The sequence below is a fragment of the Mauremys reevesii genome, linkage group 3, assembly GCF_016161935.1.
Source record: "Mauremys reevesii isolate NIE-2019 linkage group 3, ASM1616193v1, whole genome shotgun sequence".
NCBI classification, from domain to species: Eukaryota; Metazoa; Chordata; order Testudines; family Geoemydidae; genus Mauremys; species Mauremys reevesii.
Genome location: NC_052625.1, coordinates 191094709 through 191108235, shown reverse-complemented (window position 1 = coordinate 191108235; position 13527 = coordinate 191094709). Strand labels below are relative to the sequence as shown.

Below are 13527 nucleotides of genomic sequence, written 5' to 3'. Positions count from 1 at the left end.
TAATTGCTATGTTTTTAATGCAATACTGTGTTCTAGGCTTCTTTCTATGTTTGGTTTATGCAGCTCAGATTATTTAAATAGGTATGCTTATCTTTTATGTGCAGGCTTATCAGTAACAGCAGAGCAAATAAATCCTCATGGTTCCACTGTACGGAAAACAGAAACTAGAGTTGAAGAGGCATTTCGGAACAAACAAAAAAATGCAATAGCAGTTTGGCACAACTCTGCAAATAAATGTGCATGTGAGTACTTCCGATCACATTGTATCGAAGAGAGAACACTAGCCCAGAGAGCAATGATCATGGATTTGATACACACCTAGAAAAGGACTATTATGTCTATAAAATATCTGTTTTAGTTAGTGATTTCTTTTTTATTTTCATTGTAGAACCACCACATTAAACACACAGCTCTTGTCTTTTTAAGAGGCATCCATGTTCCAACTTCATTAAATCTTTGCTTAGGCAACCATTGAAAGGAAGTGGAAATCAGGATTTCAAACTGTTTTTGCAATGCAAAAAAGATACAAGTATTACAATAGCTTTAAAATATTTTTTTCAGTGTAAAATAAGTAAATTTATCTTTCTCTGTGGTTAGAATTATCTTAAGGTTTTCAGCTTACGTTTTTTGTGTTTCACATTTGTACAAAAGTAAATATTTCCTGTGTTAAGTTGTCTACAAAGCCGTTTTTTTATGGTAGATGTTGGTAGGCTTTGTTTTGCTTGCAGGGATCCAGTTGTGAGCAACTTAAGTGTCCAGTGCTAAAAGCTGATGGGCACCCTCAACTTATCTCATTTAAATGAATGGAAGATGAGGTTGTCCAGCACCTTGCAGAATCAGGACATCAATTCTAAAGTATAGAAGTATTTTATTATGTTTGATGGTATGCGGTATAGGTTTTCTGAATGTGGTTTAGGTAATAATAGGGACTAACAACTATTGTTGAGTGGTTTACTGATAGAAGTAATTAGATGAGCTGTGGTGAGCTTGGTTATAAAATTTGTACTATGTGAGCTTATTTGACAAACCAGAATAAGGGGGCATATGAGAGGGAATGTGTGTGGGCAATTCACTGAGACTAGAGAATCAGCTTCCAGTTGAAACTGTGGGGTCAGTAATAAATATTGTAAGCAAAAACTATATAACTTCTTAGGGAAGTTCACGTAGATCGAAGCGGGGAATTTCTTCACTGATCTTTCCTTTTTCTCTAGAGTATTTTGGGGGGAAGGGGCTGTGTGCATGCAGCCGTCCAGGCATGAGTGTTGTTCCCTGGATATGAGACACACAAGGTGTGGTAACATCTTTTATTGGACCAAGAACTATTGGTGGAAGAGATAAGCTTGACTAAGAGATCTCTGTAGCTTGAAAACTTGTCTCTTCTACCAATAGAATTTGGTCCAGTAAAAGATATTACCTCATCCACTTTGTGTATGTTTTTGGCATGGTAATGATACTACCTTCCTAGCACCAAAAATGTTTTGGAAATGTATAGGATAGATTTGGCATCAAATAATTCCAGTCTGTGTGGCCTGTATTTGTGGTCTTGTTTCTTGCCCATTCTTTCAATTGCTATACTTAGGGAATTAAAGAATCAGCACTATGAAGTAATTGTTTGTCTGAGATGTTCTAAAATAGTGGAAGCAGAAGTTTGCTTTCTATGTTTTTATTTTGCCACATGAATAAAGAAAAATGTGGACACTTTACACAAAAATAAAGGTAGACAAGAAGGTTGTCCATGCTTGTTTGCACTGTCTTTATGTGCCCTAAAACAGATTGCCACACTGTGGTCCACAGAGTGTTTCCTGGTGGTGTTTGAGGTGCTGTGCTGCTGTTTCCTTCCTTCATTTACAGCCAGGACTCTTGTGGAAAGGAGGGTCGGCTGCCACTAGTCACTATTGTATTAAAAAAAAGTTGCGGCTTCCTTCCTCTCTCTTCCTGACCCTCTATCGGTGACACACTGGTAGTTGTCTCAGGGGCACAGGAAGGAGCGATCAACTGAAGGAACTGCCAACTTCTCCAATATACAAGTGCAAACTGAGCTCGTGTCAAGGCACTGTCCTTGGGAAGATCTGGAACTATGGATAGTGGGAGAGAAGAAAACTAGGGGGCTGGTTGAGATTGGGAGCAGGCAGGAGGCAATCTAAGTCGTAAGAAGGGAGCTGGGTTAGGCTGCTGCGCAGGACTGGGGTGAGGTATCTGGGAACTAGAGGAAGAAACCAGAATTGAATGAATAGCCAGGATGAACCACCAGTATCTTGGGGAAGAGGGTCAAGGAGGTGGAGGCACAGGAACTGGAGACTAGTGAGAGAGAATTGAGGGGAATAGGGCCTAGAAATAAACATGAGAAAAGCTGGGAGCAGGGAAGGGAGTGAGGGGACAGCCTCAAGCAAAGGAAGAGCAGACTAAGCAAGGAACAAGGGAGCTTGAATGGCAGCAGATTGTGGGGCAGGACTGATTTTGTGAGGTGGTGGTAAAACGGATTGCAGAAGATAATCATAGAATCGTAGAACTGGAAGGGACCTCAATAGGTCATCTAGTCTAATCCCCTGCATTGAAGCAGGACTAACTATTATCTAGATTATTTTGTTTATAGAAAGGAAAAAAGGAAATCCTTTGGAAGAGAGATTAAAACCGAAGTACCTTCCACATATTTCTGGTGACTGTCGTAATATGTGGATAGTGTGTGTATGATTGGTTTGGAAAGGACGGATTCTGAATGGAGGGAGAATAATTTATTTTAGAGTCAGAGTAGGATGTTTTGTAATTTACAAGTCAGTGAAATTAGGAGGGGATGAGGTAGTCTTTGCTATCAAAAAAAGTTTGGCAACACTTGACTTAGAAACATAATAGTAATATCAGAAAATGATTGATATAGTTTGATTATATGGACCAAAACTTTTCTTTATAGTTAGCATTTCTGAAACAGACTTCCATTTTTTTTCTTTAAGGCTAAAACTAAATTCAGTATTTCCTTATATGATGTTGATCTAGCTTTGATGTAGTCTTTTTGTATGCAGTCGCAACATCTTCCTGATCAATTTTATCTTCCAGGAGATTTGTTTATAACTTTTAGAGAATAGTTGCCAAAAATTGGGGTAAGTCATATGAAACATATAATAATAAATCCTTTTATAAAGCAAGTTGTTGCGCATCTTCTCCTTGGGAACCATATTGGAGAAGAGACTACTTTAAATGACTGCTTCTTGGAGCAGCTGGTATGGGAACCCACAAGAGGAGAGGCAAATCTCGATTTAGTCCTGAGTGGAGCGCAGGAGGTGGTCCCAAGAGGTAACTATAACTGGACTGCTTGGAAATAGTGACCATAATATAATAACATTTAACATCCCTGTGGTGGGAAAAGCATCTCAACAGCCCAACACTGTGGCATTTATTTTCAAAAAGGGGAACTATGCAAAAATGGGGGGGTTAGTTAAACAGAAACTAAAAGGTACAGTGACTAAAAAACAGCCATGCAGCTTGCAGGGATTTCACTTTAAAGATGCCATAACAGAGGCCCAACTTAAATGTATACCTCAAATTAAGAAACACAGTAAAAGAACTAAAAAAGAGCCACTGTGGCTTAACAACCATATAAAAGAAGCAGTGAGAGATAAAGACTTCCTTTAAAAAGTGGAAGTCAGATCCTAGTGAGGTAAATAGAAAGGAACATAAACACTGCCAAATTAAGTGTAAAAATGTAATAAGAAAAGCCAAAGAGGAGTTTGAAGAATGTCTAGCCAAAAACTCAAAAAGTAATAACAAAATGTTTTTTTAAGTACATCAGAAGTAGGAAGCCTGCTAAACAACCAGTGGGGCCCCTGGATAATTGACATACAAAAGGAACATTTGAAGACAATAAAGTCATTGCGGAGAAACTAAATGGATTCTTTGCTTCAGTCTTCATGGCTGAAGATGTTAGGGAGATTCCCAAACCTGAGCCGGCTTTTGTAGGTGAAAAATCTGAGGAACTGTCACAGACTGAAGTGTCACTAGAAGAGGTTTTGGAATGAATTGATTAACTTAACAGTAACAAGTCACCGGGACCAGATGGCATTGACCCAAGAGTTCTGAAAGAACTCAAATGTGAAATTGCGAAACTATTAACTATGATTTGTAACCTGTCCTTTAAATCGGCTTCTGTACCCAGTGACTGGATAGCTAATGTAACGCCAGTATTTAAAAAGGACTCTAGAGGTGATCCCGGCAATTACAGACCGGTAAGTCTAACGTCAGTACTGGGCAAATTAGTAAAAAATAAAATTGTCAGACACCTAGAAGAACATAAATTGTTGGGCAAAAGTCAACATGGTTTTTGTAAAGGGAAATCGTGTCTTACTAATCTATTAGAGTTCTTTGAAGGGGTCAACAAACGTGGACAAGGGGGATCCAGTGAACATAGTGTACTTAGATTTCCAGAAAGCCTTTGACAAGGTCCCTCACCAAAGGCTCTTATGTAAATTAAGTTGTCATGGGATAAAAGGGAAGGTCCTTTCATGGATTGAGAGCTGGTTAAAAGACAGGGAACAAAGGGTAGGAATAAATGGTAAATTCTCAGAATGGAGAGGGGTAACTAGTGGTGTTCCCCAAGGGTCAGTCCTAGGACCATCCTGTTCAACTTATTCATAAATGATCTGGAGAAAGGGGTAAACAGTGAGGTTGTAACGTTTGCAGATGATACTAAACTACTCAAGATAGTTAAGATCAAAGCAGACTGTGGAGAACTTCACAAAACTAAGTGATTGGGCAACAAAATGGCAAATGAAATTGAATGTGGATAAATGTAAAGTAATGCACAGTGGAAAAAATAACCCCAACTATACATACAATATAATGGGGGCTAATTTAGCTAACCAACAAATCAGGGAAAAAGATCTTGGAGTCATCATGGATAGTTCTCTAAAGACGTCCATGCAGTGTGCAGAGGCGGTCAAAAAAGCAAACAGGATGCTAAGAATCATTAAAAGGGGGATAAACAATAATATGAAGAATATATTATTGTCCTTGTATAAATCCATGGTACGCCCACATCTTGAATACTGCATACAGATGTGGTCTCCTTATCTCAAAAAAGATATACTGGCACTAGAAGAGGTTTAGAAAAGGGCAACTAAAATGATTAGGGGCTTGGTATAGATCCCATATGAGGTGAGATTAAAGAGGCTAGGACTTTTCAGCTTGGAAAAGAGGAGAGTAAGGTGGGATATGATAGAGGTATATAAAATCATGAGTGATGTGGAGAAAGTAGATAAGGAAAAGTTTTATTTACTTATTCCCATAATACAAGAACTAGGGGTCACCAAATGAAATTAATGGGCAACAGGTTTAAAACAAATAAAAGGAAGTTCTTCTTCACACAGTGCACAGTCAACTTGTGGAACTCCTTGCCTGAGGAGGTTGTGAAGGCTAGGACCATAACAGCGTTTAAAAGAGAACTAGATAAATTCATGGAGGTTAAGTCCATTAATGGCTATTAGCCAGGATGGGTAAGGAATGGGGTCCTGAGCCTCTGTTTGTCAGAGGGTGGAGATGGATGGCAGGAGAGAGATCACTTGATGATTACCTGTTAGGTGCCCCAGAGGGAGTGAACCTGGCATTGGCCACTGTCGGTAGACAGGATACTGGGCTAGATGGACCTTTGGTCTGACCCAGTACGGCCGTTCTTATGAGACTTTTTTTTCCTCCGATATTTCAATGGCTTTGCAAAATTGTAAAAATAAATAAATAAATAAAAAATAAAATAAAAATAGGATTGTTTATTCTAAACTACTACTAAAACAAGTTTAGCAAAGAATTGAAGTTACATTTTATCAAATAAAGATTTATGGTCAAGAATAACCAAGACTTGTGCATTTTTTATATCACAAAGTCCCATCATTTGGATTTCACCTATTTACTACTTTGTGAAATTGGTGCCATACTTTTAATTTTAATGTTAGTAATGTATTCTGGAATGCTTGTTTCTCACTGATTAAAGCTCAAGGTCTCTCTCTGTATCAGTGCAATTGTGTTTCTCAGGGTTAGATGACATTAGGGTGTCCGGCTGTCCTGGTTTTGTAGGGATAGTACCGATATTTGGGGCTTTGCCTTATATAAGTGCCTATTACCCTCCCACTCCCTGTCCTGATTTTTCACACTTGCTGTCTGGTCACCTTAGATGACATGGTGGAAAAGACAGTTGAGCTGCATCTAAGTTGTGGCTTCCACTTTTACTACCATTGGTTGAAGATATGTCACATTGTAGATGATCTAAAAGGATTATTCCAATAGGAATTGAAAATTCATCCCTGAAAATACCAACTGACGGGTGTCTTCGGCTTGGCTCAGTTTAGCCTATTCTTTATTATGAACTACATTCTCTTCTGATATATTGGTATCCACTGAAGTAAATGAAGTTACTCTGGGTTGACACCAAGAGCTAAATTTGACCATATGCTTCTGATTGTGTTTGCTACTTCTCTTGTGCCTCACTATCCATATTGTAAAATTCAGTGGTGTTGGTATTTTCATAATATCCCTGGCATAGTGTTTTCACACTTAGACTTGATAGTTAATTCTACTTCACATTACTTTGAAAACATGGATCATTCTTACCCAGGCCTCTATGATATTTTTATTTTTTACTGTCAGTCAGATTTCTTAAGCAGTAATGTAAGTGCAGGGTAGACTTTTCAGTATTTTGGGTAAAATATTTTTGTAGGGTCAGAATCTTTTACTGGCACGTTTGAGGGGTATATCTTGCCTTTTCTTTGGTATTAAGTTCTGCATCCTTTTTCCAAAGCTGTTAGAGCTTTGCTGTCTATACAGACAAAACCCAGTGTTTACTAACTATATAAAAGAAAATAGTAGAGATTGCAATTATAAAATGAAGCTATAGCAATTCCGAGGTCCTGGCTAACAAATTGGCCATTGGAGTGTCAGATTAAAATTAATTTAAAATAAATACCAAAAATATAAAATCCCAAGACTGTTTGTTACACCTAGTTCAGTTACATTGGTGGCTGTCCTAGGCTCTGGCAGCTTTCAATGTTTTTACAATTGTGCACATTAAATCTGGTAGTTCCAATGGGGAATATTTGCTAAAAATAGCTTTGTGTAGGCTCCTTGTACCCTGGCGAAATAGGGAACCTGTAATTCATCAGATCCACCAGTGTTAGCAACAAGGAAAGATGTAGTGTACACTGGGATCATGTGGACTCAAGGGTGTTTTATCACCATGGCATCTAACTTTGCCCTATGTGGAGGTGACACTAATGTGACTTGGGTGTAAGTTTTGTGGAACCACACTAGTGACATGAGTGAAGGGTGAGTGGGGTTTACAGTGGTAGTGTGTGTGTGTGAGAGAGAGAAGTGCTGGTGGTGGTGTGTGTTGTCCCTATTGAAGCAGTTAAAAAATAGATTTTGGAGGCTACGACAGCTAGAAGTGCCCCTTTAACTATGGCAATGTTGCTGTAATAAAACTGAGTTCATATTGCTGTGTCTTGCCAGTAGATGGAGCATGTAGCACATTATTTTGCTGTCTTACAGTCAGATGCTTCAATATTTATTACATCCAGATCGTCCCTGTGGGGAAGATTTGCTTTTTTGCTGTATTCAACAGAACGGTATTAAATTGGTGGAGTAGACTGACCAAGTGCTGTTCTCCTTGCATAAGAACCTGCACAGCTTGTTATGTGGAGTGAGAGGTGCTCCAAATGTCTTATCCGTGTTTGACAATTGCAGGAAGGAAAATTCTTGTAGATTTATTTTAAAGCTAGTGAAGTATTAAAAATAGAATTAAATTCCAAACTTCAGATTAAAATTTATTTCACAGCAAGTAAAAATAATAGGAGAAACATATTACTGGCTTTATGCTACTAGAGTAGCCATGCTGTCTGCGAAGCTGCCTGTTGCTGAGACCAGCCAAGGAAATGACTGGGGGGAAAAAGTACTTCCTGAATAAAACCAATGTTTAGTGTATTATTTAAGTAAAAGCTGTGGCTTTGGATAGAGTTTTGATGTCTGTTAACCCTCTGAAAAAAAAAGAAAGAAAAAGCTGTTTTTTTTTTTTTTTTTTTTTTTTTTTTTTTTTTTTTTTTTTTTTTTTTTTTTTTTTTTTTTTTTTTTTTTTTTTTTTTATTTTCATTTTCTTTTCTCATTTTTCTCTTCCTCACCTCCCTCATCATCCATTTTATTTTTTTTTTTTTTTTTTTTTTTGATGACTTGACTGACTACTTAGACGTTAGCATAGCATTGACTACGAAAAACAAAAAAGCGAAGCGCCTGAGGAGGAGAGGGAGGAAGATTTGCCTGCCTTTTTTTTTTTTTTTTTTTTTTTTTTTTTTTTGGGACCAAAAAAATCTGCACTGTTTTCTTTGATTTTCAGCCATCTCTCTGATGCATTTAACTGTCACCTGGAACTGAAGGGTTAAGATGACTGACACTGGTTAAAATGCTGGTAGCTGCTGATGCCTTGTCAGGCTAGTGTTCCAAGTGTTGCTGCTTCTAATAGAACTGCAGTGATGATACCATAACAATGGTAAAACAATTGTGGGCAAGAAGTGCAGACCCAGCCATACAGGTCTCTGCGGGTGCAGGTGATGTTCTCTTCAATCCTTCTGGTCAAAGGTAGGCGCCCAGGCAGAGACTAATGCATCCTAGAGGTGAATGCATGGCTATGCAGATGGTGTCACCAGGAGGGCTTTGGCTTCCTTGACCATGGGGTGCTGTTCTGGGGGGAAGGACTGTTGAGCAGAGATGGGGTTCACCTGGTGAGTAAAGGGCTTTAAACTAGGTTTTAGGCAGAGGGAGAAAAACAGCCCAGGTAAGTAAAAAAAAAAAGACCTGGTGGTGAAGGACTGGAATCTGTGGGGGAGCATGGGCAGTTATAGCAGGGGCAAGAGGGAACATGGAGGGAAATCAAATCAATATCTTAGATATCTGTATATTAATGCAATAAGTATAAGGAATAAATAGGAAGAACTATGAGAACTTGGGGATAATACCCATGACTGGAACAGATTGCTCAGGAAGGACAGGCAAGGGGGAAAAAAAGAGGAGATCTAGTGACAGAGATTTTTTTGAAAAGTCTCTGTAAAGATAAAAGAGTAAAAAACAAAGGTGATGGGTCTACCATAGACCAGAAAAAAAAAAAAAAGAGAGATTTTTTTTTAAACAACTAACAAAAAAAAAAAAAAAAAAAAGAGCCCTGTGGCACCTTATAGACTAACAGCTATAGTTAGTCTATAAGGTGCCACAGGACTCTTAGTCTGGATCTGTAAAAGCAGCAAACACGGCTACCCCACTGATACTTTTGATGTATTAGCAGAAATGTTGTAAGCAAGACACGAGAAGTAATTCTTCCACTCTACTCAGCACTAATAAGGCCTCAGCTGGAGTATTGTGTCCAGTTCTGGGTGCCACATATCAGGAAAGATGTGGACAAATCAAATTGGAAAAAGATCCAGAGGAGAGCGACAAAATGATTAAAGGTCTAGAAAACATGACCTCTGAGGAAAGATTGAAAAAATTGGGTTTGTTTAGTCTGGAGAATCATGGAGTCATAGTCGTGTAGGACATAGGCTCCATGTACAGGCAAATGGTTTTGAATCAGTTAATTGTTTTCATATAGAAAATAAGGTATAAACAAATAAGATTAATCTATGTAGCGACAACTGGCCATCTACTTTGCTGTTATCATTTGGCAGTTACTCATAAGCATAGCAGTAGATAGCGATCTTAAGGAGAAATTTGTAGATGGGACAAGGCAATGGCCTTACAAACTAATTCGAGGATGGCATCACATGCATAAAAGGGAGCATGGAGGATAGCACAAAAGTCCTTGTGAGAGAAGTGGACAAATGGGCAGTAAAGGCTAGCATTGATAGTGGGGCACTATATAATAAAATAAAATAGGTTAGTATGGAGAATCCAAGCTGTGAAAGGCCTTAAAAGTAAGCCATGGAAGCGCATTTTTGACCTGGTGAAAAAAGGGAAAGCCAATGAATGAATGGACTCGAGAGGGGTGGCATGGTCAGTTTGACAGATCAGGAGAATGATCTTAGCAGTAATGTTTTCAGTGGACCTGAACTGGGGTCTTGAAAACCTGAGAGGAGGAGGTTGCAGCAGTCAGGATGGGAACAGGCTGGAGAGAGTTCTAGCTACATGGACAGAGGAAAAAGGCTGGATCTTAGAGAGTGTGGAGGAAGATGCAGCAAGATTTGGTCACTGCTTGGTTTACAGGTCTAGGTCTAAGCCAGGGGTAATCAATAGGTGGACTGTGGGCCAAATCCAGATTTCCTGATGCTTTTGAATGGACCCTGAAATCTTTTTATTTACTTACTATTATTTTTTATTATTTTTCTCTGGAGTCTGATCTTGACTATACCTTGAGCAAGAAATTTGGACCTTGACAAAAAATAGACTACCCCTCGTCTAAGCTAATGCCAGAGTTAAAGACAACATCTAAGTCACAAGACTTAGTGGTGTAGACCACAAAGTGGGAAGTGAGGAGAGTTTGGGAAGGAAGGAAAGGAGTACAGATTTAGCCATGTTTTGGGTGACTAAAGTGAATAGAAGGCAACATAACTGGATTATTGTTTTGATCTGTGCTATAGTTATAATTAATACAGTCAGCAAGAAGGGCTCCCACTGTATAATGTATGTTGCCCAATACCATCAATTTTTTATTTTTAATTTCTCAGTGATGGTATTAAATTGTAAATAATATTGGGCGGGGGAGGGATAGCTTAGTGGTTTGAGCATCGGCCTGCTAAATGCAGGGTTGTGAGTTTAATCCTTGAGGGGGCCACTTAGGGATCTGGGGCAAAAATCAGTACTTGGTCCTGCTAGTGAAGGCAGGGGGCTGGACTTGATGACCTGTCAAGGTCCCTTCCAGTTCTAGGAGATGGGTATATCTCCAATTATTATTTTTATTATTTATTTTATTATTATTATTGTCAGTATTGCAACATAAAAGCACTTCTTCTATGGGAACTAACTCTTTAAAAATGCAGTGTCTTATTCAACAGATTGGTTCCCTCTGTGTGTGCTGCTTTAGAGATGAAAATAAGTTTTTTCTGTTTTTTCTTATCAATAAAAGACAATACAGCTTAAAGAGAGGGCCTGGGAGGAATTTTTCTTGTGAATCACTTCTTTTGATCACTATGTCCCCAGTTAGTTACACCTGTGAAGCTAAGCTTGCACAGATGTGGCAAGGCCTAGTTTGGTCTTGAACTTCTATTATGGTGATGATGCACTAACTGGAAAGAACCCAGCTAGACTTTCTGGCCCTGATTCTCCAAAGCACTAAACACATCTAATTGTAAGCACATGAATAATTGCATTTATTTTAATGGGATTTCTCACATGCTTAAATGTAGGCATGTGCTTAAGTATTTGAATCATGGTCTCTGATCCCAGGATGAGTTTGCAGTGCTGACAGAACAAATGTATTATACTGGTAAACTGACCACATCTGATACAGAAATTGGGAGATGATAAATATTTAATCTTTTACTTATAGCAAAGAACCAACATTAAAGGAACTGTGCTTTTTTTGTTTTAAATTAACAGTTTTTTTAAAAGTTCAACTTTCTGATGGAGAACCTTTTAAAAAGTAAGTCCTCTGCTATTTGAAAATTTCTTTAAAGAATTGTTGTATGGTTTCTGCTCCCCTGCTGTATTTTGTAAGGGTCATAGAACCATAAAAATATAGGTCCAAAAGGACGTCGAGAGATCATCTAGTCCATCCTCCTCCACCCCACCATGCTGAGGCAGGACCAAGTATACCTAGACCATCTTTTTGAGTAGGCCTGAGAGCAAGCATGTTTGGAGTCCCCCGAAAGTGGAGCTTTGTCTCTGTATACACCTGCTTCTGCACCTTCAGTTTGAATTTTTCTGCTTCTATTATTGGTGAATGCCTTCTTGCAGAACCTGGAGAAGTGTATACGAGCTGCACCAAAGTTGTGCATGATATGAATGATATCATGATATTTAACCCTTTGTCCTCCGTCCCGATCAGTGTATGATCGGGACACCATTTGTCCCGATACTCGGGTAAGGAGGGCAGTAGGAGGGAGGCGCTGACACTGTGGGTGCTCCGGGGTTGGAGCACCCATGGGGAAAAATTGCAGCTAAGCTCCTCTCTCCTTGCCTCCTTCTCCTCCCCTTTCCCCCAGCTCCACCCCCCTCCAGCACTTCCCATGGCCAAACAGCTGTTTGGCAGCGCTTAGCGCTTTCTAGGAGGGAGGAGTGGGTATGCAGTGCGCTCAGGGGAGGAGGCAGAGAAGAGGCAGGGTGGAGACTTGAGGGAAGGAGGTGGAATGGGGGCGAGGTGAGGGCGGTGCAGGGGCGGAAAGAGGCGGGGAGTGGGCGAGCACACACCCAGGAGAGGGGAAGTCAGCGCCGTAGGGGTGAGTGGCGGGTGGGGAGGCGAGCGGTGGGTGGGGGACTGAGGAGGGAAGCAGCAAGCCAGTGCCAAGCCGGGGGATGAGGAAGGACGCAGAGGGGGGAAGGGCTGAGTGGGGAGGGGGCGGGACCTGGGGCAGAGTGGGGGCGGAGCCTGGGAGGAGCAGGGGTGGACTGTGGGCAGGGTCAATGTGTCCCGATATTTTAGTGTGGTGATCTGGTCACCCTACCCATGCCCCATGCTGCAGAGGAAGGCGAAACCCCCCCAGGGCCTCTGCCAATCCTCCCTGGAAGAAAATTCCTTCCCGACCCCAAATATGACTATCAGCTAAACCCTGAGCATGTGGGCAAGACTCACCAGCCAGACACCCAGGAAAGAATTCTCTTTAGTAACTCATCCCATCCCATCTAACATGCCATCACAGGCCATTGAGCATATTTACCGCTAATAGTCAAAGATCAATTAATTGCCAAAATTAGGCTATCCCATCATACCATCCCCTCCATAAACTTATCAAGTTTAGTCTTGAAGCCAGATATGTCTTTTGCCCCCACTGCTCCCCTTGGAAGGCTGTTCCAGAACTTCACTCCTCTTATGGTTAGAAACCTTCATCTAGTTTCAAGTCTAAACTTCCTGATGGCCAGTTTATAGCCATTTGTTCTTGTGTCCACATTGATACTGATCTTAAATAATTCCTCTCCCTCCCTGGTATTTATCCTTCTGATATATTTATAGAGAGCAATCATATCTCCCAAGCTCTTTGCATCTCCTTTCATAAGACAGGTTTTCCATTCCTCGGATCATCCTAGTAGCCCTTCTCTGTTCCTGTTCCAGATTGAATTCATCCTTCTTAAACATGGGAGACCAGAACTGCACACAGTATTCCAGATGAGGTCTCACCAGTGCCTTGTATAACGATACTACCTCCTTATCTCTACTGCAGATACCTCGCCTGATGCACCCCAAGACCGCATTAGCTTTTTTTATGGCCACATCACATTGGCAGCTCATGGTTATCCTGTGATCAACCAATACTCCAAGGTCCTTCTCCTCCTCTGTTACTTCCAACTGATGCGTCCCCAGCTTATAACAAAAATTCTTGTTATTAATCCCTAAGTGCATAACCTTGCACTTTTCACTAT

The 13527-nt window shown here is 40.2% G+C and overlaps 1 protein-coding gene across 5 annotated transcripts in view; it reads left to right on the top strand.

Moving 5' to 3' along the window:
- ATAD2B (ATPase family AAA domain containing 2B) overlaps positions 1-13527 on the top strand; it is a 144080-nt gene that overhangs the window by 108353 nt on the left and 22200 nt on the right. For all 5 annotated transcript variants that reach the window (XR_005595927.1, XR_005595926.1, XM_039529400.1 and 2 more), the window contains exon 24: positions 105-242. Coding sequence is in view for 3 of the 5 variants with exons in the window: in XM_039529400.1 (XP_039385334.1) it covers positions 105-242 (138 nt within the window). In the remaining 2 variants the exon portion in view is untranslated. The remainder of the gene's footprint in view (positions 1-104; positions 243-13527) is intronic.